The following is a 22438-nucleotide window of genomic DNA, read 5'->3' on the forward strand; positions in this document are numbered from 1 at the left end:
GTTCTCAACAATTATGCGACACGTAGACCATATATAATGTGTATGATGTCATGGCTGTTGTGAGTCATTTCACAAAGCCAATGACTGCACTTAGAGCATCACCTACGCATGCACACACACACACACACACACACACACACGCACACACACACACACACACACACACACACACACACAGATACACACAGGGGAGGTAACTCATGACATCTAGCCTTCCAATAATATACACTAATTTTTATAACCCCCACTCTTCTAATGACTCTTCTATTCTGACAGTAATTCCAGTCTACTAATTTATCGATAGATAGATAGATAGATAGATAGATAGATAGATAGATAGATAGATAGATAGATAGATAGACAGACAGACACACACAGAGACACACAACACTGGAGTTGCAGCAATCGTTACTAACTGCAACACCGTGTGGTTGATGTCGTTTTCATCTTGCAAGTTTGTGTACGTGTCATCGTGGTGAAATGTGGTCCTGGAAACACCAACTGTGGCAGGAACTACATCAGAAGTACTTGTGTAAAATATACACATGGACGTCTTGTCACCATGTAACCGTTACAAATATGCAAGATGCAGTCATTAAACTTTATTGGCCTAGTTTGACGTTGAAGCTGACATGATCCCATCACACGATGGCCTCTATTTAGAACATGCTTTCAGTTTTTTTTAAGGAATCAAGCTTGGAATGACAGTATGTGTGTTTGTTGTTTAATGCAGAGACGCAGTAAGCAAATGCCATATTTTCAGCAACATATGTTTTTTTTCCATTAGCCCTTTAAGTCTTTGATACATGTTTTTCTCATAAGGTCCCTCATAAGTGCCTGCAACAAACAATGTGGGAAAGTGTAGAGATAGAATAAAAGAAATGTACAAATTCACAAATACAAATAGTACTGATATACTGTAACTTTAGGCTTTATGCTCCGTTTCCCTGTAAGATGAACAACTCAGAAATTCACAAATGTATAATTCAGTATTTACTATTTGCAGCGATGCTCATGTAAACAGTATCAAGACAATATAGCGTGTTTTTAATCCAAATATGTTTTATTGTCGGGGTCCACACAAATATTGGCAAACGTTACAAATCGATGCATTTTAGAAATTACGATATTTTGGGACATCTATGAAGGCAGCATCCTCTCGACACAATTAATACAGGCGAAGACGCGCTGCGCATGCGCACTGTCACAAAAAGAGAGCAGAATCGTGGCTAAGTTAGCATTCCAGAGCTAGCGGACTGGTTGGGGGACACGGTGTGGAGGAAGGCGCTCTGCGCACTGTAGGCAGACGTATATCGGCGACTTCAAATACCCCCAGCTAATCCTCGAGCTAACCATTATCCCTCCATGCGTTCCGCGAGAGGAAGATAACCCCGCACTGCCACCTCAATTAGCCACCGCGCGAGACCGATAAAGGGAAACTGCGCGTTTTCTGCGCGAGGGAGACCGATACCGAATCGTTTTTTTTTCTTTCTTCTTCTGTTTTTACAATATTGAGAACTTCGTCTGCAACCTCGACCGACGTGACCTCGTCTAACAATGAGGTTAGCGAGCAACAGACAGTGTGCGGCGGAAGGAGACGGAAAGAAGATGGACCAAGCGCCTCCGTTTCGAAACCCCTTCGTGCACGTCTTGAAATTCAGCCCCCTGGAAAAGGCAAAGGTAACGTTCACGTGAAATGATGTTCGCAGCCTCCTCTTGCAGCCGTGGTTAACGTGTCGCTTTCGTGCAGCTTTAACACCGAAGTGCGACACAGCTGAGAGGCTGTCACCATCATTTAACTTGGCATTTTATTCCCCTAAAATGTGCAGGTGTAGTCAGCTGAGCTAGTCTGAGCTAGCATGCTAACGGTAGCCACATACATGTTGCTTTTACTCCCTCCCGGTCGTGTCGGGTCGCTTGCCTTTTTTTTTGCTAGAGTATCGCTGCAAAAAGGAGCTCGAGAGTTTGCGTTATAAAAAAAATAAAACATGGACGTTTAGCTCCAGCAACGACATGCGTTGCACACACACGCACACACACACACGAGTACGCGTGCAATAAAATGAACACCCCTCACTCAGGAAAAAAAAAATCCGCTAACAACCCTATTAGGATGAAACATAGCTGTTTTGAGTATGGCCGCCTCTCCAGGATGGGCCTAGCTTGTTGCACTGGTGTCATAGCTGTAGCGTTGTTGTGATATGCGGCTTTAATCACCATTTTTATGGTGGTTTTCTTTTTACATGTGCCCCTCCACCAGCATCCAAGCACGTGTGGATGTGATGGATGGGAAACCAGACATGTCACGTCAAATACACCCCCCACCCCAAAAAAAGACATTGCCTGCAACCTGCACATGCAGGCAACTGCCTGGCAACTGCCTGCATGTTGCAAAACTGTACGATTTCAATCCAGCTATCCGTCATTAGTGTCGATGTAAGAGTAACACATGAAGAGTTGTCATGCGTCCATGCAAAAATGTGTTTCATTGCTTGAAGCTTCCAATGGTTTAATATATTGTTGTATTCTTGCGAGCATTACATTATCTTGCTCTTTCAAATTGGGCTGTTTTTAGAATTTGGACAGCACATGTGGGACCTTTTGCTCTCCACATGATCTCTGAGTAGTTTGAAGGGGGAGGGAAGTGAAGGCAACATAGGGATGCAGATGGTGAGGTTTTAAGAGCCAGAGGTTTTTGTGTGTAGGCGTCGGAAGCTCTACTATACTACTTATTGTCACGTGTGAGTGTATATAGTACGTTAACGTCAGAGAAAAGCAATATAATTAAAGATGCCAGCATGCATTATACAATTGTTTGATACGGTGCATAGTTTTTGTACTCTTATCACCGATAAGGAAAATAAATGCATACATGTATTACATCTCGGCCAAACCACTTTCCTTCTTTGTAAAGCTTTTGCGCTGCTCTCCAAAGTTATACTTTTGATTGACAACCAGCAGTGCCTATGTTGTAGTATTTCCTGTAAGCACATTCCTTTCTATTATTTTGCCTTACATGGTTGCAATGCAGTGTAGTTCATAGGGTACACTATACAGTATTAGTAAACAGTGACATTGGGACACAGCTGTGTGGTATTTTCAGTGACAAAGTTCAATCCAATCTTAGAGACTCTGTTTTATGAACGACACTAAACTGGCATAGCGTGCATAAGTGAGTGTCTTGTTGCAAGCGAGAATAGTGGCCTCGGGAGGTTCACAGGTGTTTTTATTTCCTTCTTGCTCCTTTTGACGGTGACTGAAGGGGAACAAAAGGTGGAGTGATGGGTGGCTCAAAGCCAAGGGAATGGACAGGTTTCTCCCATAAGGTTAACATAATAATTGAGGACGGAGTCTTGCACTTAACTTAGTTTATTCACAACAATTACACACTTCGAGGGATGTAAAAGCGTGTTTTAACATGCTCTGTGATCACATGTGCAAACTGCAGTTCCTATTGTAGAATGATGGTTTATTTTGACAACTATACCTAAAATAAATGCCCAAATAATAATACATAAATAAAAGGCTAATCCCGTAAAGGACTTTTTTTTATGCATGCATATGTTGTAACTTTAGGTGATGGAACTGAGAACAACCGTCTCCAGCATGTAGCGCTGGTCTTGTTTTTGCATCCGCAGCCAGCGACAACAAAAAAAGGTAAAACACAGGAGCAGGAAGTGAAAGATCTGTCTATCAAGTTGACTGGCTAACAGACGGTTAAACCCACAGACTGTTTTTATTGTTTCACAAATAGAAAATAGATTGCTTTATGTACCCTTTGTCCATTGTAAAAGCCCCGTGCTAAGTGACAGTCTGTCACTAAATGGCATGAGATGAGGATTATTTCACCAACGGTGTCCAATATTATCTTTTTGAATTTACCAGCCAAGCGCAGTGGTAGATCCAGTAAAATCCACTGGCATATTTTTTACCTGCCCAAATAATATAATAAACTGCCTTTTTTTAGCTTTAGATATTGTCTTTCAATACCTTTTTTCTTTTACTGAGATTGTATTATGTTGAATAACACTAAAAGTTATTCGGCATTATTTAGTTTGTTATGAAATCGCCCACAATGACAGGACAGAAACAAGGTGTCACAGACCAGCCTATTTGTGGATGTGACACCAAAAAAACCGCAGTGGAGAATTTCAGCATAGATTTTATATTCTTGTCTGAACTTTTTACCGGACAGTGTGATGGATAGCCTTCAGAGATTTACCCCTTTTTAAAGGGAAAATCGACCTAATCTTGGCGGGTGTCAATACTAAACCCTCTTCCTCAGTGTTACCATTACTGTAATAAAACCTATACAAGGTTTTGTATTCCATGATTGGCCAGAGATGGATTATACACATGAGGTATAGTCTCCAATTAAAGCAAATCAGTTTGCGCTATTTTATTGTAATATCCATATTGACGACTAACAAGGGTTACAGATTAAAGAAACGGATGAGTTGTGCGTCTCCTCATGCAATGAGAGTATTTTTGGTTTGTAAGAACAGGCTAAAGACCCAAAAGCATAAAGCCTGCAGATAAATTACAAACAATCCTCTTTCTAACGAGCCAAATTGCGGTTATTGCTCACAGTGCAAGAGTCTGAGCAGTCGACCCCGACGAGGAGCTGAAGATGTCTTTGCTAATCTTTTGACTTTTAAGTTCTTTCTGCGAGTGCTGCAGTCCAGTAGTAATACGCGCACATTAGTCAGTTGACCCAAATCTTGGAGCAACTGTGGAGACTTCTCATTAGTAGGCTGTGTTATAATTCAGTTTCCTGACCTTTCAATCCATAATAGGATGCTCTTGCATTTTTTTGCACCTTGATGAGGCAATTAATTGATCACAGGGTTGATTAGCATGGACCTGATGTGAGAACATGTGCAGGGTTTTAGTTTCCGATTTCGGTGTATCAGCAAACATTTCAGTCCTAATCGAGCCTAAAAGTTGGTAATGTGTCAGAGTGCAAGCCGCTAATGTCAAACTTGATGTAATTCCCATCTTAAATTAGACAAGCCTAATTTACAATCCTTATTTGATTCATTGGGAACCCCAAAAAGAGCTAAATCAGTTTTGATCCTGCCAAAGCGGCAATAAGTCAAGAGTTTATTAGCACGCTGTGTAGAGAACAGTACTTCTGTGGCATTTGAGGTGGACAACTGGTGCCAGTTGGGTGACGAGCACTGATCAATGACTCCCTTTAAGCCCCTGCCCACACACACACGCACCATGATCACTCAATGCAGAAACGGTGAACATTAGGAATAGGGATACACAGTGCCACCTTACTAAACATAAGTTTTCGGTATATTAGGTTTTTGTTTACCGTTTAATGGTTAGTTATTAACATCCCTACTTGTAAGTGTGAAATATCTGCATTTTGAAAATTAGGAAGCTTATGCACATGTCTCCACAACCAATAAAAAGGTTACAGTTTGATAGTTTTTATTCTTTATTCAACACTTCCTGTTTGTCAAAAGTAATAGTAACGTAGGATATATTGCCTACATGACGCGGCAATACGCTGAGAAAAAACAACTCCTTTTGGTTTGACATGTGCATTCAGAAATACAGGAAACATTTCTAGTTCACACGGTCTCTACTCTTCTAACCTTTGGTTGCATATTAATGGTACAAATGCAGACTGGTCTCAAGCGTTCAGGGCCTTCTACATCAGTGCAGAGATTATATCAGCAGACCGCTAACATCTGGTTCACAATTGCTGCTTTGCATTTCGTTAGTAATACCGACATCTGGCTCCACTATCATAGAGTAGTAGTACTCTGCTGTTTGAGACTAGTCTGTGATTTTGATACCAACAAACCTACATTTTTTGCTTTTTAATTTACAGCATTCTTACAATGTAGGTTCTACTTGGCAGCTTTTATGAAATTCACAATGTGCATAATTCAAGATGAATGTTCATTTTGTTTTCACTTTTATTCTTAAAACTGTGACCAGCCTTATTGGATGAATTTAAAGATGCCTTGTAGAACAATAGCTGAATTATCTCCTCCTAAAAAAAGCCTCTCTGCTTTTGTGGCAATGCCTTTATTTTAATTCTAAGTGACATTCATGCATTCTCATGCTTTGCCTCTTAATAAATGTTTTAACAAATGCATTATACAGTGGCTCTCAAGCATTCCTGGCAAGGCCCATTTCATCATTGGAAGAAAGTTCCAGTTGTTTTTGCCTTTCTTGTGACAAAAAACTGTATACTTCACATTTGTATAAAAAGAGAACCAGCCTATGCGCGGTAGACATGTATAATTCATTCATATATCTTAAGAGGATCTTGGGGAAAGTAAACAGTTTGGAGGACAATGAAAAGAGATAGCATCTATGGCGGCGTGTCAGTGGAATAACAGATTATTGTGTAATGTTATTTTGTAACTCCCGTACACAAAACAAATCAGCAATGTAGATGCAACCATCATGACGTAGACATGGTTACTACGCTCGCTAATTGCTCCAATTACCGCTGCATGTGGGCAGTAGTACAATTATAAAAAAGGCTGAATGTAACTTTACAACAGCTGCTAGTATAGACAACGAGGTCAGCGACGCCTGTTATCAGTTATCAATGTTGATTTAACCACCGGTAGTCGATCGATAAGCGAGGCTGCTTCCGAAAAAAGGTCATGGGACGGGTCCAAGACGAATCAGGGAAGGGCACATCATGGCTGTTAAAACCCAAACAAGTAGCGTCTACGTCATCGGTTTCAAACGTCTCCGGTTACGTCGTCCACGCCAGGCAGTATTCCCAGAGTTTTCCGTCCTCTAAAGCGTTTTTTTGCACGCTCAAGATATGCAGCGTAAAAACGGAAACGTACTAGTGTTGAGACACCTGAAGACTGTCGACTCTCCAACTGATTTCCAAAATGTGCTTTCCGGCTTATTGTCAGTAGTTTACGTAGCGCGCTTTAAATGCATCGAGTTCAATTGACCAATACAGTCGGACTGAGAACTCTCCCTGGATAAGATAGCGCCAATGGGCTTCACGCTGCGCGGTAGTTGTTGCTATCAAGTCAAATATTGACACGCGAGATAAGCGACGCAATCAGCGAGTCATAAAATAGATTTTCAGAATGAAGAACAAATGTTTTCTATGTGGCATTTGCATGCTTGGGCGGTATATGGGTCATTTAGTGACCTAAGACGAGATGCATCACCTGATTTTAAATAGTCCTGTATATGCCATGCTGCATGCCTGCTGCATGCCTGCTGCCCTCTGTACTTGGCAGGTCAGACCTATAAGGGAACAGCCTCTCGCAGCCTTATGACATGATGAGAGCTGAACTACATATACTTATTTTTCCCTACACCAGATGCTTACAGTTAATTGCTTCTCATGAAGACAAAGCCATCATTGTTGTGTGATGGGCTTTGTTTTAAAGATGTAATACAATCAGCACTGTTCTCACATCTTTCCTCCTGACAAAAAAAATGTATTTTTAGAAACCGATTTGATGGTTTTTTTTGGGTACACAGTTAAAACTTAGAATTAAAAAACATTTATTACGAGGGAAATGGAAAAAGTCAGTGAGTTGACATCAATAAAATGAACAAAAAAACATGTGAATTGTTGAATTTGTTTCTTAATCCCCTTTTCTCTTTTCATCAATCTCTCTCAGATTGCATTAATGACGGTCACACTGTTCCCCATCCGTCTACTCATGGCGGCGTTCATGATGCTGCTGGCTTGGCCTTTTGCCTTCCTGGCCTCAGTCGGGCGCTCGGAGACCAGCGTGGAGCCCCAGTGCCTCTGGAGGAGGTGCGTGCTTTGTTATTTGTATATTTGTGTGTGTCCGTTGGATGAATTTGATTTCTCTATATTTTTTCTGTGCAATGGGCCACATATTGATGCACAGAAACAATCTTGTTCTAGGTTTTCTTTACTTTGTAGGAATGCAACTGTGACAGGGTGGGGAGGAAGACATTTAAATTTGAGTTAAACATGCATGTTGACAATTGTCAAGTTGTCTTTTTTCAGAGAATACTTGGGTTTAGATAATTGTTTATAATTTAAATGTTTGGATGGGTTGTTGAGAGAGGTATAGAGAGGAGAAATTAAAGGTTTTCCACTTGAAATGCAGTGAAATGCTAGGACTAGTTTAGGATTATCATTTCCAATATGTCCAGTCGGGCTTAAGCATGCAAACCAGTCTTTATTTACTAATCCCACCTTCTTTCTATCATTTTCATATGACAGTGGTAATTACCTGGCCTATTTTGGTGCTGACGCCAACTACTTCACTCTCAGCAAATCCTAAATTCTAACCAGTATGTCATATGGTCATGAATGAAGGCAGTTTAGCTTTTGACTTAAATTGCTCGCAAAAAAAGGAGCATCGTCCAATGGGACAGAGGCGGAATAGACTCACTAATTCTATTTAAAAAAGCGTTATTCTTCTGTTAAACTGTGTTGTTTTAACTCCTCATGACTATTTATTTGATACCACTATTAATACTAACCCAAGCACTAATCTCTTTCAACAATAATATTGGCTAAAGCATCTATAATACTTTTGAAGTGTTGTAGTTTTCACCCCTCACACTACGCATTATCTGGTTCCAGACTGGTGGACATAATACTGAAGATCATCATGCGGGTCATGTGGTTTGCGGGCGGTTTCCATTGGATGACGGTGAAAGGCCGAAGGGCGATGCCCGCGGAGGCGCCCATCCTCACCCTGGCGCCCCACTCGTCTTACTTCGACGCCATCCCGGTCACGATGACGATGGCGTCCATCGTCATGAAGGCCGAGAGCAAGGATATACCTCTCTGGGGCAGTAAGTAACGCCTGCACACGAGTATAATATCACTGCTATTGTTGCTGCTGTGAGTGTGATCTATGTGTTATGTCACCTAAACAGAAATTGACAGTTGCAGAGTCAATTAACTAGCTTGCATGTTCAGTTACTTCTCCAGTTGCCAGGTAAGGCATTTGTTCTCATACCCCTGGCTGCAAGACGTGCAGTAAAAAGGCCTAGGTGTGTGTTATTTGAGTCTTCCTTTCTCCTCCTGCTTTGCCTACTAAGTCAGTAATAGGCTACCTTGTTACCTCCAGGCTGAGGGAACCCTGCCAAGTTACTGCAGCCTCACAGGATTGAAACCATATTTGAAACCCTTTTTTGTATTTTATCAACATGCTTTTTGTTGTTGAAGAAACCGACGTTGCATGAGTGGATACATCTCACGTCTTCAAGGGTCAATAACAGTATTATTTTTGCTTGAATGGTTTAGTTTTGGACTAGTCAAGCTGGCACCGATGCCTGGCCGAGCGAGTGGAATCCAGAATAAGCATTAAGACCTGATCAGCCACGGTGACGTGTGCAGTGTCTCTCAGGGTACCGGCCAGAGCCCTAATCCCTTCCTTTCAGCAGACAGCTCACAGTTGGAAATCAATTTTTCTTCTTTTATTTTCTTACCCTGCTTAACTTGTTGTGGATCTCTCTTTTCTATTTGACTCTCTGCCTTAACGGCTACCAGAAACATTGCTTTTCATCCTTTTTTGTTTGCGTTTTTAAAGATGGAAACGCTTCCTGAATCGAAATATAACTTTTGTAAATCTACCTAGAATATTCAAACCAGTCTTTTGTCTGATTAAGTTCCACTTTCATTTCCTTTGTACATTATTCCTTTGTAGATTAGCTATGCTTAACTCGTCTCAAACGCTACAGACACACTCGATCTTTGCCCTACAAAGTAGACGATGCAAATACATCAACCCCGAGAGTTTTCCGCTTATAGTGCAGCAACTTTATGTTCATTGCATTGCTTTGTCTGACCTTTTTAAAGAAGGTTTCTCTTGCTCCAATACAGTCATGTGGCTGCGCTATGGGAAGTGAAATCAACAGTAGTGGTGTCACTCCAATGAGAACACGTGTCAGGCTGATTGACGCATTGCTTGGAGGTTGTATAGTCTGTGTGTGTGAGTGGGTTATTTCACATGTCATCGTAAGAAATCAATTTCTTACAATGGGTGTCTTTGTTGTAAAATTGTCTGGTTCGACTTTCTGAGGCAAAAGCAGTTTGTCTGAGGTGACAATGCGACAAAATCCATCACAGCATACAATGCATTAACGAGGAAGAAGCTCGGTCGTGTTTGTAAGACAGTGGAAGCAATTTATTCAATGTTTGAAATCATTTAAAGAGATAGGAGTCTTAAGTAAAGCTGGAACAGGCTTCATCTTACCAACGGCGGTACTTATAGAAGACACTTTAAACTGAAGCCATTTTTGCAGCCTAAGAGTTTGACTGCTTTGCAAACGTAATAACTTCCGGCTTAAAGTGGGAAATTTGTCTGAAGGAATGTTTTAGATATAAAGAAGATATTAACCAACGATTTAACTAACACAGACTGAGAGATGACAATCCTAGCTATGTCGTATGAGGTACAATGATGGATCCTGAAGCTAGAATTGGCAACATACCCGAGAGTGACACAAGGGGGTCAAGTTTGGATACGGTGGTAAAATAAAGTGTTTCAAATTTAGACTTTTGTTCATTCAAATTGCCAAGTATTTGTAGGATTTGTTGGAGCAATGCTCAGCCAGTGCAGAGACATGTTTTTGCTACTGAACCGGATTGTTATCTGTGGATTTAAACGAGTGGTTCTCAAGCTGTGGGGTGCGACCCTCTAGTGGGGCACGGAGGTATTACAGGTGGGGCGCAGGGGTGGGGGTGGGGGGGGGGGTTTACAGAATTATTTTTTTATTTTATTTTTTAAGAATCCTTTATTAATCCCACAGTGGGGGGATTATTCTCTGCATGTCACCATTATTAGTAATGAAGGAGCTTTGTGCTGCTGTGAAGCTCTGGGGCTTCAGTGCCTTGCTCAAGGACACTTCAACATGAAACTATGGGGAGAAAACAGGGATCCAATCGGCTTCCTTGGTCATCTTTTTGCCAAATATGAGTTATTTTTTTGCACATAAATAACTATTTGCATTGTTTTAACAAAGTGATTGCTCATGTTATTTTTGTCAGATGAAGCAATCTGGTTCACTCGAAAGGGATTTACATTTTCTTTAATCTATCGATTAAAAATGTCTCAAAAAGTTGGACCATTTTGTTCAATGTTGTTTGCCTTGCTGTCAAAAGAAATTAAACTAATAATAAAGGTTCGCTGTCCTCATTTGCATTTCGTCTGCTTTCTTGCTTCTAGCTTTGATAAAGTTCATCAGGCCGGTGTTTGTGTCGCGGTCAGACCAGGACTCCAGGAAGAAGACGGTGGAGGAGATCAAGCGCAGAGCTCACTCTGGAGGGGAATGGCCTCAGGTACAGAGATGGGACTGATTGTGCACACATGCGACTGTGGTTGTGTAACGTTAACGTCATATACGGTCGGACAAATATAGAAAGAAATGTTCCATCATCATGTACTGACTTATGAATCCAAGAAAGGTTTAGAAACAAATGCATTGTGTCTGTACATCCTGGAAAAGAGCTCTTTTACAGACAAATGCACATTGTTCCAGTGTAGAAAACATTGATAGAACTAACTGCACATCAATTTAATATCAATATAACGCGAGCTTATGCACACACTGTATGAATGCTTTGTACCGTTCTGTTGAGGATATAACTACTGTAATGTTTGTAATGAGCAAACTATTCTTTCCTCCTTATAGATAATGATTTTTCCAGAGGGAACGTGCACTAATAGATCCTGCCTAATCACCTTTAAGCCAGGTAAAGCGCTCCCATCATCATTTTTCTTCTTATTCAGCTTTTCTTCTCCTTTTTTTATGTCTTTGAAATCATGCTTCCAGCTTGCTAGCATGCGCTCGACATGGTGGGAATACTCTTATTATATATTTAATTAACTTAATGTCAAATGGAGCTTTAAGTGTAATGTGTGGTCGTATAATCGAGCAACGAGAGCTAAAAATCCTAGTCGACGTTCCCAAGGTTTGAATTATGATGTGAAAGTTTTTAAGTTATCCTCACATTTACATTTGTGATGGACTTTCTGGAAGGAACAGCTGACATAAGATGAGACATTTCAAATATGAAAGAAATAGGGTTATAAACAAGATATAGGGTTGTGTGATTGGCCATAGCTAAAGCTGATAGACTCTAATGTAACCAATGCAGAACTATATATGCACTTATTTAGTGTTTTTTAAGTCACATTTCCACTCTTTCAAATGTGGGAATTCATAATCTAATTTGTGTGCTCTTGTTTCTAATTTGTTGTTTATGCTGATATGTCAAATTAAAATAAATCCTTTTTTATTTTTCACTCCTGCAGGAGCCTTCATTCCAGCTGTACCAGTGCAGCCTGTGGTGATTCGTTACCCTAACAAACTGGTGAGATTGTTTATGGATATGTTAGTAACACAGCTTAATGGCATGTCTTTGTTTCACAAAATCAATTAAATTGTATACGTTATGCTTCAAAAAGATAGTGGCCGGATTGTGAGCGACTCCTTTTATTCACCGCTTAACCCAGTAGCCCGACTCCTACTCACTGATGCCCACCAACCACAGATTGTTACCTATTATTATAGAAACTACACACTTAAGAGAGCTGAGAGTGTGTCAGGTATCCAGACTGAACTAACAAACAAGAAGTGCATAATTGTAGTATTGCTAAGAGATTTATTTACATGAATGACCTGCAATCCTGAAACGTTGTCGCTCTGTGTTCGTCCTGTGATGAATTTGCACGAGCCATATTGTGTGTGTGTGTGTGTGTCTGTATGTATACTATGCGTGCCCCGCAGCCCGCTTGGCACCTCATCAGAGTTTCACTCAGTGGGTCGGTAAAAATCTTGCCGGTCACATGGTGGGAAGAAAGATATTTCAGTTTATATATAGAATCCACGAAGGAGAAAATGTTCAGCGGATGTAGGAAGATCAGCGAAGTCAGCAGAGTGAATTAGGGCACTTTGGGATCGTCCTACAGTCAACACTCGGTGTCACGGTCGCACTGTGTCACTTCATCAGCTCTTGGATCCGGGTTAGACGGCGATTATTGTTAAAATATGGGGATATTTTCAGACATGGTCGACAATGGAAGGCGTTCCTGGCGTTGCACTCGGTTGCTCATGTGAAAAGTGACAAATAGAAAAACTGCGAGTGAAATAGGCTCAAACGCTGTCTCCTTTCTCAGCTTCACACAGCGCAATGTAGGGAATAATATCTGTTTCAGAAGATTACCTGACAGCAGTGGATTTTCTACCTGTGCCTTCAGTGCCTTAGCTTCCAAAAGGTGATGAATCCGATATTGAGAGCATTTCTGTTGCCTCAAAACATGTTGTGTCTGAGCCGGCGGCTTGCAGCTAACAGTGCTAACATAGCAAACTACAGCTGAAGTGCTAATGGAGTAAACAGCGTTCCCCCACGGGGGAACCAGAGGGGAGGTGGTGCTATGCTGCCGCAACAAAGCCATCAGTCGGGACGGCGGTATCAGCCGTATCCGCCCGTTTCAGAGCAGTGCAGAACTTATGGGTCACACTCGAGGGGTCGCATCCCTCGGTCGGTGCCGTCAGCGTCCGTGGCTCAGGAGGGAGAGCGATCCATCCTCTAATTGGAAGATCCTCGGCTTGATCCTCGGCTCCCGGTTCGCCCACAGTGGCCCCCTCCCTCCCTTTCCCCGAGGGGAAGATACCGAACCCCCAATTGCTCCCGGAGGCGCTGCTGTCGGGTGTTTGACTGTCTGGTAATGGTTGGATTAGAAAGAGATGAGCAGGTGTCACGTTGTGTGGCAGCCTCTCTGCCATCAGTGCATGGATGGATGGATGGGTGTCTGTGTGTGAACGAGTGAATGTTGGCATGCAAGACTGTAGGTAGAACATATGAGACTGTAGAGGTAAAGCTTTCACTGTTAAAGTCCTGCACGCTCACTGGAGGCCGACTTTATCCTGACATTCTGCATCCAATGACGGACCCTTTTGATTACAAACTTCCTGGCAGGCCCAACGAGGATGATTCAGTTGCAGTCCGTGAGAAGAATTCAGTGAAGTGTACAGAGCCACTTCTCTGATAGCCTCACTGGGAATCTGGTTAATCGTGATATGACTTATGAATGCATCGCTCAGGCTTGTTGGCGAGGCTGCGGAAACCTAAGTGAGGACATTGTGAGAAGGAAATTGTTTATAAATCAAGCAAACCTGCACCTTTTTCTTTTTACTGAAAGGGGTTATTGCTTCGATTTTGTATAGAAAAGTATATAAATTCTGCTTAAAACAAGTGCTAAGTCGCTGTTTGCGTGCGCCACAGTGATAATCCAATATTGTGCTAACCTGGTTTCAGAAAGTAGGTCTTTTAACCCAATTAACACGAATAAATCTCTGTTCGGGAGAACTGAGTATTTCAAATGATCTCACAATGATACCTTTTACAAATATGGTCTGTACATTTCCTAAAGGAGATGGATGATAACAATGTAAACCGCTGTCGTTGAGCAAGCGCTTGCGTTTCCTGTTTCACACTGTTATCTGTTTTTTTTGATGTGCAAATAAGCACCGCAGGCTTTTCTCTTCTTATTTAGTTTTTTGAAAAAGCTACAGAAATGAAAATTAACAATTAACCATCTCGGAAATATTTTTAATTTAAAGATGTTTGCTTCATTTACTCATTACAGGACTCAATCACGTGGACTTGGCAAGGACCTGGAGCGTGAGTACACACTTTGTTCATTACATATATGATGGTGTGGCTCATAGGTATGGCTGGAGGAAAAAAGTCTCTGCAGCCTCCTCAGAATACTTTGTCCTGTTCTGGTTGCATAATCACGGCGGCTCCTTGAATGAATGCAGTTCACCTGAGCAGAGCTGTACCTCGTTTTGAATACATCTTTCAAAGATGAGCACAAACTTGTACACGGCAGCTCCACACCGGCTGTTTTACACTGGTTGCACTAGTGTGCTTAACATTTTCATTTATTAAACGCACCGTGTATTCTCTGTTCCGTGAGCCTCAATCACGGCTCTTTGTTTCTGCGTGTGTTTATTGTTGATGACGCCGTCTTATTTATTATCATCATCCAGGTTTGAAATCTTGTGGCTGACACTCTGCCAGTTGCACAACGAGTTTGTCGTCGAGGTAAGTGTGACTATCTCTCTCTGTGCATGACTTATTATCGTTGCTATATTTAGTCATGATGCAATATTCCAAATATTGGAGTGTGTGCTGTGTGAAAGGACTCTCTGGTTGCAGAACATGCAACAGGACACTTTCCCTCTTTTCCTTGTTGGAATACATGTTTTTTTTTTCATTTGTCGACATTAAATGGAATATTTGTAGGTGCCGTAAAATGTCAAGTCGATGCTAAAACCTCTTGTTCGGTCTGATATTTGGTCAATAATAAAAATGCCCACATCTCTCTGCAGTTCCTTCCCATCTACACGCCCTCAGAGGAGGAGAAGAAGAACCCCGCTCTCTTCGCTATCAACGTGAGGCGCGTCATGGCCGAGTGAGTTCCTTGATCATATCTGAACGTACAATAAGCAAAATTACACAACCATGAAAGAAGTATCCAGGTTAACTTAAACACTGATGTGTTAACTTATTAACACATCAGTCAAATGAAGTATCATTGAGTACTTGTGCAACAGCGCCATCCTCATAAGCTGCTACGGTTGCACAGGCTTACTAGCACCTGTGTTATCAGTCTCTCCCACGCTCTGTGCATCACTACTTGAGGCTAGTAGAGATGGAAGATGCAAGTTCTGCAGATGGACCCCCTCCAAAAAAAAATGTCTCAACATCTAAGGAACCATATTGGTATCACGAGCCTTCGAGCAGAGTTTGTATTGATGTGCACATCCTGACGCGCTGTCGTTGTCTCCTCTGTGCCCCGCTCAGAGCCCTGGGGGTCCCCATCACTGATTATTCATTTGAAGACTGCCAGCTGGCCATGGCAGACGGCCAGCTGAGACTGCCGGTCGACACCTGTCTGCTGGAGTTTGCCAAGCTCGTCAGGAGGCTGGGGTGAGTCACTCGAACCTTCCCGACGCAACGCCGCCGTCAAAGGGAACCGAGTGAGGGGGTATAAAAATGTTTTTAAAAAGGTGAAACCGGAGCAAAATACTCATCAAACGCCACAGGGGACAAAGATTACAGGTGCTTGCTTGGATTTGGATTCCAGCGAACGCAACTGGTTGCATGCACAGGTGGTGAAGGCTGGAAGTGGGATTGTGTCTTTGTTGCTGCGCTGTTAGCTTCTACGTGTATACGATCAAGAGGGGGGGGGATAGTTGTCCACACTAGGTTTGACCACTGCCATGGCCCTGCTGACGCCCCTCCTCCTCTCTCCCTCTTCCACTGACATGGATTATGGCTACTTGGATTGTGTACCATGTGTGTACTACTCATTATATGACTTTGCTGTAGCTCATTCTGGTCACATGACATCTGTTGCTTCTGTCCATCCTGATAGAGGGATCCTCCTTTGTTGCTCTCCTGAAGGTTTCTTCCCCTTTTTTCCTATGAAAGGGTTTTTATTATCTTTATTTGGGGGAGTTTTTCTTGATCCAATGTGAGGTCCTGGGACAGATGTCATGTGTACAGACTGTAAAGCCAAATCTTGTATTTGTGATTTTGGGCTATACAAAATAAACTGGATTGACAGTGCAGGGGGGGGGAATGAGGATAAGGATAGAAAACCAGAGAGAAACATGTAAACAGTTTGGACAATATATGGCAAACAATTAAACACACTGCAGCCGAACAAACAGTTTAAAATAGTGGCGGACACAGAGGAAGTGCCTCTGATTGTACTGAATCTTTTGGACGGTGTTTTTTTTTCTACATCGAAGTCGTTCATTCACACGTGGTTCGTTCTCCTGCCTCAGGCTTAAACCCCAGAACACCGAGAAGGTCCTCCAGGATTACGGGAACAGAGCCAGGAAGCTGGAGGGTCAGAAGCTGGACTTGGACGACTTCGCTCGGTTCCTCGACGTGCCGGTCTCAGAGATGCTGCGAGACGTGTTCGCTCTGTTTGACGAGGTGAAGACCGACAACGACAAACATCTAAGACTCCCCCATTGTGTCTTACCGTGAATATACAACCAACGTACAATAATCCAGTTTAAATACTTAACTAGAGATGTGTTTGTGTTTATATATCTGTACAATTCAATTTATGGCACTATGAACTCCAAGTGCATCTATAAAAACTACTGTTCAGTCTGGAGGCTGAGGTTCAATACCAGATGTTTTTTTAAACTAATCACAGCACCTTGTTTTCCACTCGCGGGACAAATTCGCGGTCTAGTACCCACACAAATAATCCAGGTTTTTTTATTGCGGCAATGTGTTTATAACCTCAGCAACGATCACCCGCAGCTCCGTCTGTGAAGTATACAGATAAGTGGCCTTGCTCGCAGCCTTTTGTCTTGATCTTTTTTTTTTTGTAACGCATTGTTTGTTTTTTTCCCAAGCAGGAAGATGGCTGTGTGGATATCAGAGAATACGTGATCGCCTTATCTGTCGTATGCAGACCTGCCAAAACTCTGGAAACGATGAAATTGGCCTTCAAGGTATGTTCTGGTTCGAGCTTTTGAGCTTATCACAAAAAAAACACCAGACAGAACAAAGTTCTCTACGCGTCACATTTGCTAACGCTAAAATGCTACTTAGTGTTGTTTGTCTTGTGTTTTTGCATTAACGAGTATTGTAATTGTTCTACTAAACAAGTTTACACACTTTCATGCTCAGATCTGCATTTCACATCAGATAAAATGAAGCGTTTGTGAGTTATCTTTTGCACCCGATCCGTTTTTCTGCATGTTTTTACTTGAATTGCTCTTCATAATCCTTAAAGTTGAGCATCTTCTGTGTGACCTTCAGGCTCATGCAACCCATCGGGTACAGATGTATTATTGAACCCACTTAAAGAACAATTCCTCTGGCTCCTTTCCCGACAACCTTTCGGAGTGGTTACGCCTGAAGGCGAAGCCAAAGAGATGTCACACCTGCGTGTCTCCTCCACCTGTTGTGTGTCTTCCTCCAGATGTTTGAGGCAGAGGAGGACGGCGCCATCATGGAGACGGAGCTGGCGGTCATCCTGAAGACAGCTTTGGGTGTGAGTCACCTCAGCGTGTCGCATCTGTTCACTGCCATCGATCCTGAAGACTCGGGGAAGATCACATTCGGTAAGAGAGAGTTTTTAAAAAAGGAGCCCATCAACAAACCAAATATGTAACTTTGCCTCTGGCGCCCTCGTGTGGTCACTCGCTCTCTCTCTCCACAGATAAGTTCAGACGCTTTGCGGAGGAACAGCCGGACTTCGGCGAGGTCTTCCTGTACGCGGAGAACGCCGGCCTCCACAGCGGGCCCTGCCGCCGCCACGCTCACCAAACGAAGCCCGGCCCGGCTTCCAGGAACCCGCACGGCACTGCCGCCGCCGCCGCCGCCACCGCCACCAAAGCAGCTAACGGCATCTGCCCCGACTTCGGCCCCAAAGATCACGACGGCACAATAGACGGACTCCTCAAGAAACACAACTAGAGCGGTTTGGAGACGAAGCGGTTGAGGAAAACGGCGTCCTCTCCTGGCGAGAGGACGTCGTTCTGGGAGTAAAAAGGGTCGTTACGTAAAACAGTAAAGGACTACATTTCAGTAACCACAATTACAAATATTTAAACAAGTTTACCGTACCCTTTTTTTTTTTTTTTTTGTATTGTGTTCCATAAAACGTCTAAAGGTTATTTTCAACCTGGTGCAGGTCATTTTGTTAATATTTTTTTTAATACTTTTTTCACAGCAAGGAAGGAAAAATGCCAAACGAAGGCTGTTTTCAGATGAAATACTTGAAGGGCAAGAAGCACCGATATGAAGTCCTGGGAGAAATGTTGTGTTTTTTGTTTCTTCTCCCTCCAATAGTGCTGACTCTGCATGTTTTAACATGACGGGGAGCAAAGGACGGTGAAGTTAACTGATTTTCTTATCGGTAAAAATGTTGGATTCTCTTTTTATTTTTCACTTTTATCAGTTTTTTTTTCCTCTCTTGGATGGTAGCTGCCTTTTTTTTGAAGTGAAAGTGCAGCGTGCATGGGCTGGAGCGGTTGTGAGTAGATTATTTATCTGAAGGAAGGTGGAGGCCACCGGTGACATTGTCCGTCTACTTGGGAGCGTCGAGCCGCAGTAGACGCATTCGAGGTGAACTCCACATCTCTTTTGTGAGTCGACGTTGACGTAGACGGCGAAATATATTTGATTTTTTTAGCTCAGGGTTCAGTGACAAAAATGAAAAATGTAACTTGTTATGATGTCATCATTTTTGACACTCGCTGGGTTATGTGCATGTTTTTTTTTCCTTTTCTTACATCAGTACTCTTCTGCCCAGTCATTTCTCATTCATATAAACCTCACAGATTTCTTTCAGGTTTGGCAAAAATCAAGTGTCTTTTTTTTTTTTTTTTTAATGTTGAAATTTCACAACGTGGACCAAAAATGCATTGAGGTGATGTAATGTCACCTGTCTCATTTACACTGTCCTTTTTCCTGTCCTGTGGTGTAACGGCTGTAAAGGGGGAGGGGCTACACGATGCACGGCCATTGAAATCATAGTTTTGCAAAAAAAGCGACGTCATGCTGCTTCCATTTGTCGTTCACTGCTACATCGTACTCGCACGACAATTTGTCCCCAGTTTTTTCTGTCTGAAAGTACAGTTCAGGTGTTAAATTGTCATATTCAAACAAAATGACCGACCCATAGTCACCTGTTTTTAAGTCACTAATAGATTAATGTGATTAATTGAATCCCTGGCAACCTTAACATGTAAACACATTCAAGGGACCAGTTTGGAAAATAGAAGATAATCCACCTGTGGTGACTTTTCTGCCTTGTTGTGTGTTTTCCCCCTCGAGGGGGCTCTAATCTGCATAATATTTGTCACTGAATGTGATTTTAACGACTTTATCTTAGCGCACGGACACACAGCCGGTGCCCGTACCATGTGTCTATAATCACAGGGCCTTTTTTGCTTTATTATTATTATTATTACTATTTAAGATTTCACCTTTTTATCTCATCACTTTTGATTCGTCTTTTAAATTATTGATGTTTTAACACACAGAACTTGTATTAATACTCCATTATCCGCTGACGTTTTGATATCATTTCTTCAGTATTTTGTCCGATACGGATTTAAGAAACTTTATAAAATTACAATCAACTTTTTCGATGTATCGGCAAAAACAAAAAGATGCTAATTTCAATCATTTGCCAAAAAGTGAAGTGGCTGTTTTTTAATCGTCTTTCTGTCTCTGGAAACACGGACAACTGCACGAAACTCGATTTAAAAAAACTCTAACATGTGCAGTGCTTTACATGATGCCGTTTTACAGCACAACTCATTGTCAAAGGGAACATTAAAACGTTTGTAGCTTACTTATAAACGTGCATTTTGTGGTTTAATTCGGTTTTTTTTGTGTGTGTTTCGAGATATCACCGTAAGAATTAACCATTTTTTTCTCGTTGTGTAACTTCACGTTGTCGGGGAGCCTCTCGTTCACGACCATAAATACTGTGCGTACATCCCCATCGCGGCTTCTCTCTCTCTCTCGAGCCGTTCTCAAAAAGATGTATGCATTTTGAAGAGTTCTGATATGTATTTTGAATATTCCAAATGCGGGACATTTTGCGAATTTTTGATATACGTAGACGCCGGATGATTTTTATTTTCACTGCCATGACAAAAAAAAAGATCTGTGATCTTCTTCTTCTCTCTCTCCTCCGCAGATTGTATTTGACGTTGAAAAATGAGCCACATTTTCATTTTATTTTGTATAATAGTGCAAATTGTTTTGTGCTGTATTCCTCCTACACGGTGTAAAAGTTGTACTGTCGTTCTGTTCTTACTGTTATTGCTGAGTTGACTGCTTAGAGACAAAAATGCTGATTTCTTATGGAAACCGATAGCCTTGAATCTATAGAATTTTTATGCTAAAAAAAACAAAAACACACAAAAAAAGAATGTATAGACAATCTCGTCACAATCAGAAGCGACTCTTGAGCTCCAGCGGACATTTTCCCTGAAAAAATAATCATTCGACCCTTTTCCCTCTCCCCCGTTGACCTTTCTGTTTTACGTTGAAGGCAACGAGGGTTGAGCAACGTGAGTGTGTGAGGCCTTGAGGTGAAGTCTGCCGCCACATGACGGGCACACACACTCCTGCATACGCACTTAGAAACTTACACACGTTAAAGTCACAATCTTTTAATATCCCCCACTTTTTTTAATTTAAACTACGTTTTATATGCTTGCACTTTAGATTCTTTACTTTTATTCCATCACCGATAAATATCACATTGCTGTAAGAGCATGTTAAGTTTGCAGGTTCCATTGTTGTCGCTCCATTTAGGTCATTTGTGTTGCACTGCAACGAGCAACGAGCAACAAGCAACGGCGTCCTGGTTTGAATGGTTTAGAAAACGCACCGTGAAATGAATAAGTGTTTCAATGTAGCCCCAAGCGGCATGTTTTTTTAATGTATTTTTTACAGCGGGTGGTTAATTAGACAGTTTTCTCCGTCTGTACGATGGAGAAAACCTCACAGTCTGTGCACAGGTGAGGAAAGCTGATTGTAAATCAACAGAAACAAAAAAAAGTTGATACTCCAGATCTGAGCCAGAATGAAATGTATTGAGCCGCAGCGCCACACCTCATGCAGTTGTGTTTATTTTAAACAATGTAGGTCGAAAGGAGGATGTTATATTCCATCAGCAAGTGAAAAATATATATATATATTCACTATTTACATTCAGAACAATGGCATTGGAAAGTCCATTTCTATTCACTTGTTTCACTTCCCTTTACTTCAATACCTCCGTTGAGGTGGATCTCTTTTTTTTTTTTTTTTTGTACTTGCTCTCAATCTGATGAAATGTAAACCTGCGAGGGATAAACTTGTATTTATGCTACTGCTGCCTGCTTTAGTTTGTCCGGCAGCGAGCCTAAGACGAAAGACTTGTGTACTCTGACGGAGCGATGGTGTCTTTCTGATGGCTCGTCGTCTGCGGACCGAGAAAGTGAACTTTCTGTTTTTTCTGTGCGCTTTTACTTCTTGTCTTTTTTCTATACTCTTAACAGGTTTTATTTTGTTAACGCATTTTGATGATGAGGAGTCATGAATACTGCAAGCTACTTTGAATTTGTCTGTTCAGGACTGCTATGATATAACTTGTTAATGTGACTCTTGGATTGAATAAAAAACTAAAAATGAAACGTGAACGTTGTGTGTCACTGGATTAAAGGCTGTGTGTGTGTGTGTGTGTGTGTGTGTGTGTGTGTGTGTGTGTGTGTGTGTGTGTGTGTGTGTGTTTGCACAAAATCTGTAACAAAGTGGTTAAGAGTAAATGAGTAAATGTCTCCTCCTGGAGGTCACATGGCGGCAGTGCTGTCTGGAGTGCAACTGCATCAGGTGTGTTGGAAGTTTTTAGCTATTTACTTGAATCCAAAATGGCCGCCAGCACGTTTA

General features: G+C 41.8%; 1 protein-coding gene across 2 annotated transcripts; it reads left to right on the forward strand.

Annotated features, from left to right (window-relative positions):
- Positions 1 to 1223: 1223 nt before the first annotated feature.
- On the forward strand, positions 1224 to 21828 carry LOC137781470 (lysophosphatidylcholine acyltransferase 1). 2 transcript variants are annotated; one of them, XM_068570238.1, is made up of 14 exons: positions 1224 to 1680; positions 7632 to 7771; positions 8576 to 8790; positions 11169 to 11281; positions 11635 to 11695; positions 12258 to 12316; positions 14595 to 14629; positions 15001 to 15055; positions 15343 to 15425; positions 15818 to 15943; positions 16807 to 16960; positions 17395 to 17493; positions 17967 to 18108; positions 18207 to 21828. In XM_068570238.1, the coding sequence occupies exons 1-14, from the start codon at positions 1558 to 1560 to the stop codon at positions 18461 to 18463; spliced, it is 1662 nt and encodes a 553-aa protein (XP_068426339.1). In that variant the 5' UTR covers positions 1224 to 1557; the 3' UTR covers positions 18464 to 21828. The 2 variants fall into 2 exon arrangements, with proteins under 2 accessions (XP_068426339.1, XP_068426340.1); XM_068570239.1 differs by having other exon boundaries at positions 17398 to 17493.
- Positions 21829 to 22438: the final 610 nt, after the last annotated feature.

The sequence above is a fragment of the Clinocottus analis genome, unplaced genomic scaffold (assembly GCF_023055335.1).
Source record: "Clinocottus analis isolate CAN_PGR_092001 unplaced genomic scaffold, fCliAna1.0.p SCAF_9, whole genome shotgun sequence".
In the NCBI taxonomy this organism is placed as follows: Eukaryota; Metazoa; Chordata; class Actinopteri; order Perciformes; family Cottidae; genus Clinocottus; species Clinocottus analis.

Bases quoted from the DNA above. Each gene is read 5' to 3' on its own strand.
- LOC137781470 (XM_068570238.1), top strand. From the start codon at position 1,558: ATGAGGTTAGCGAGCAACAGACAGTGTGCGGCGGAAGGAGACGGAAAG. The intron at 11,696-12,257 runs GTAAAGCGCTCC...TCACTCCTGCAG, and splicing joins CCTAATCACCTTTAAGCCAG to GAGCCTTCATTCCAGCTGTA. The intron at 16,961-17,394 runs GTGAAGACCGAC...TTTTTTCCCAAG, and splicing joins TGTTCGCTCTGTTTGACGAG to CAGGAAGATGGCTGTGTGGA.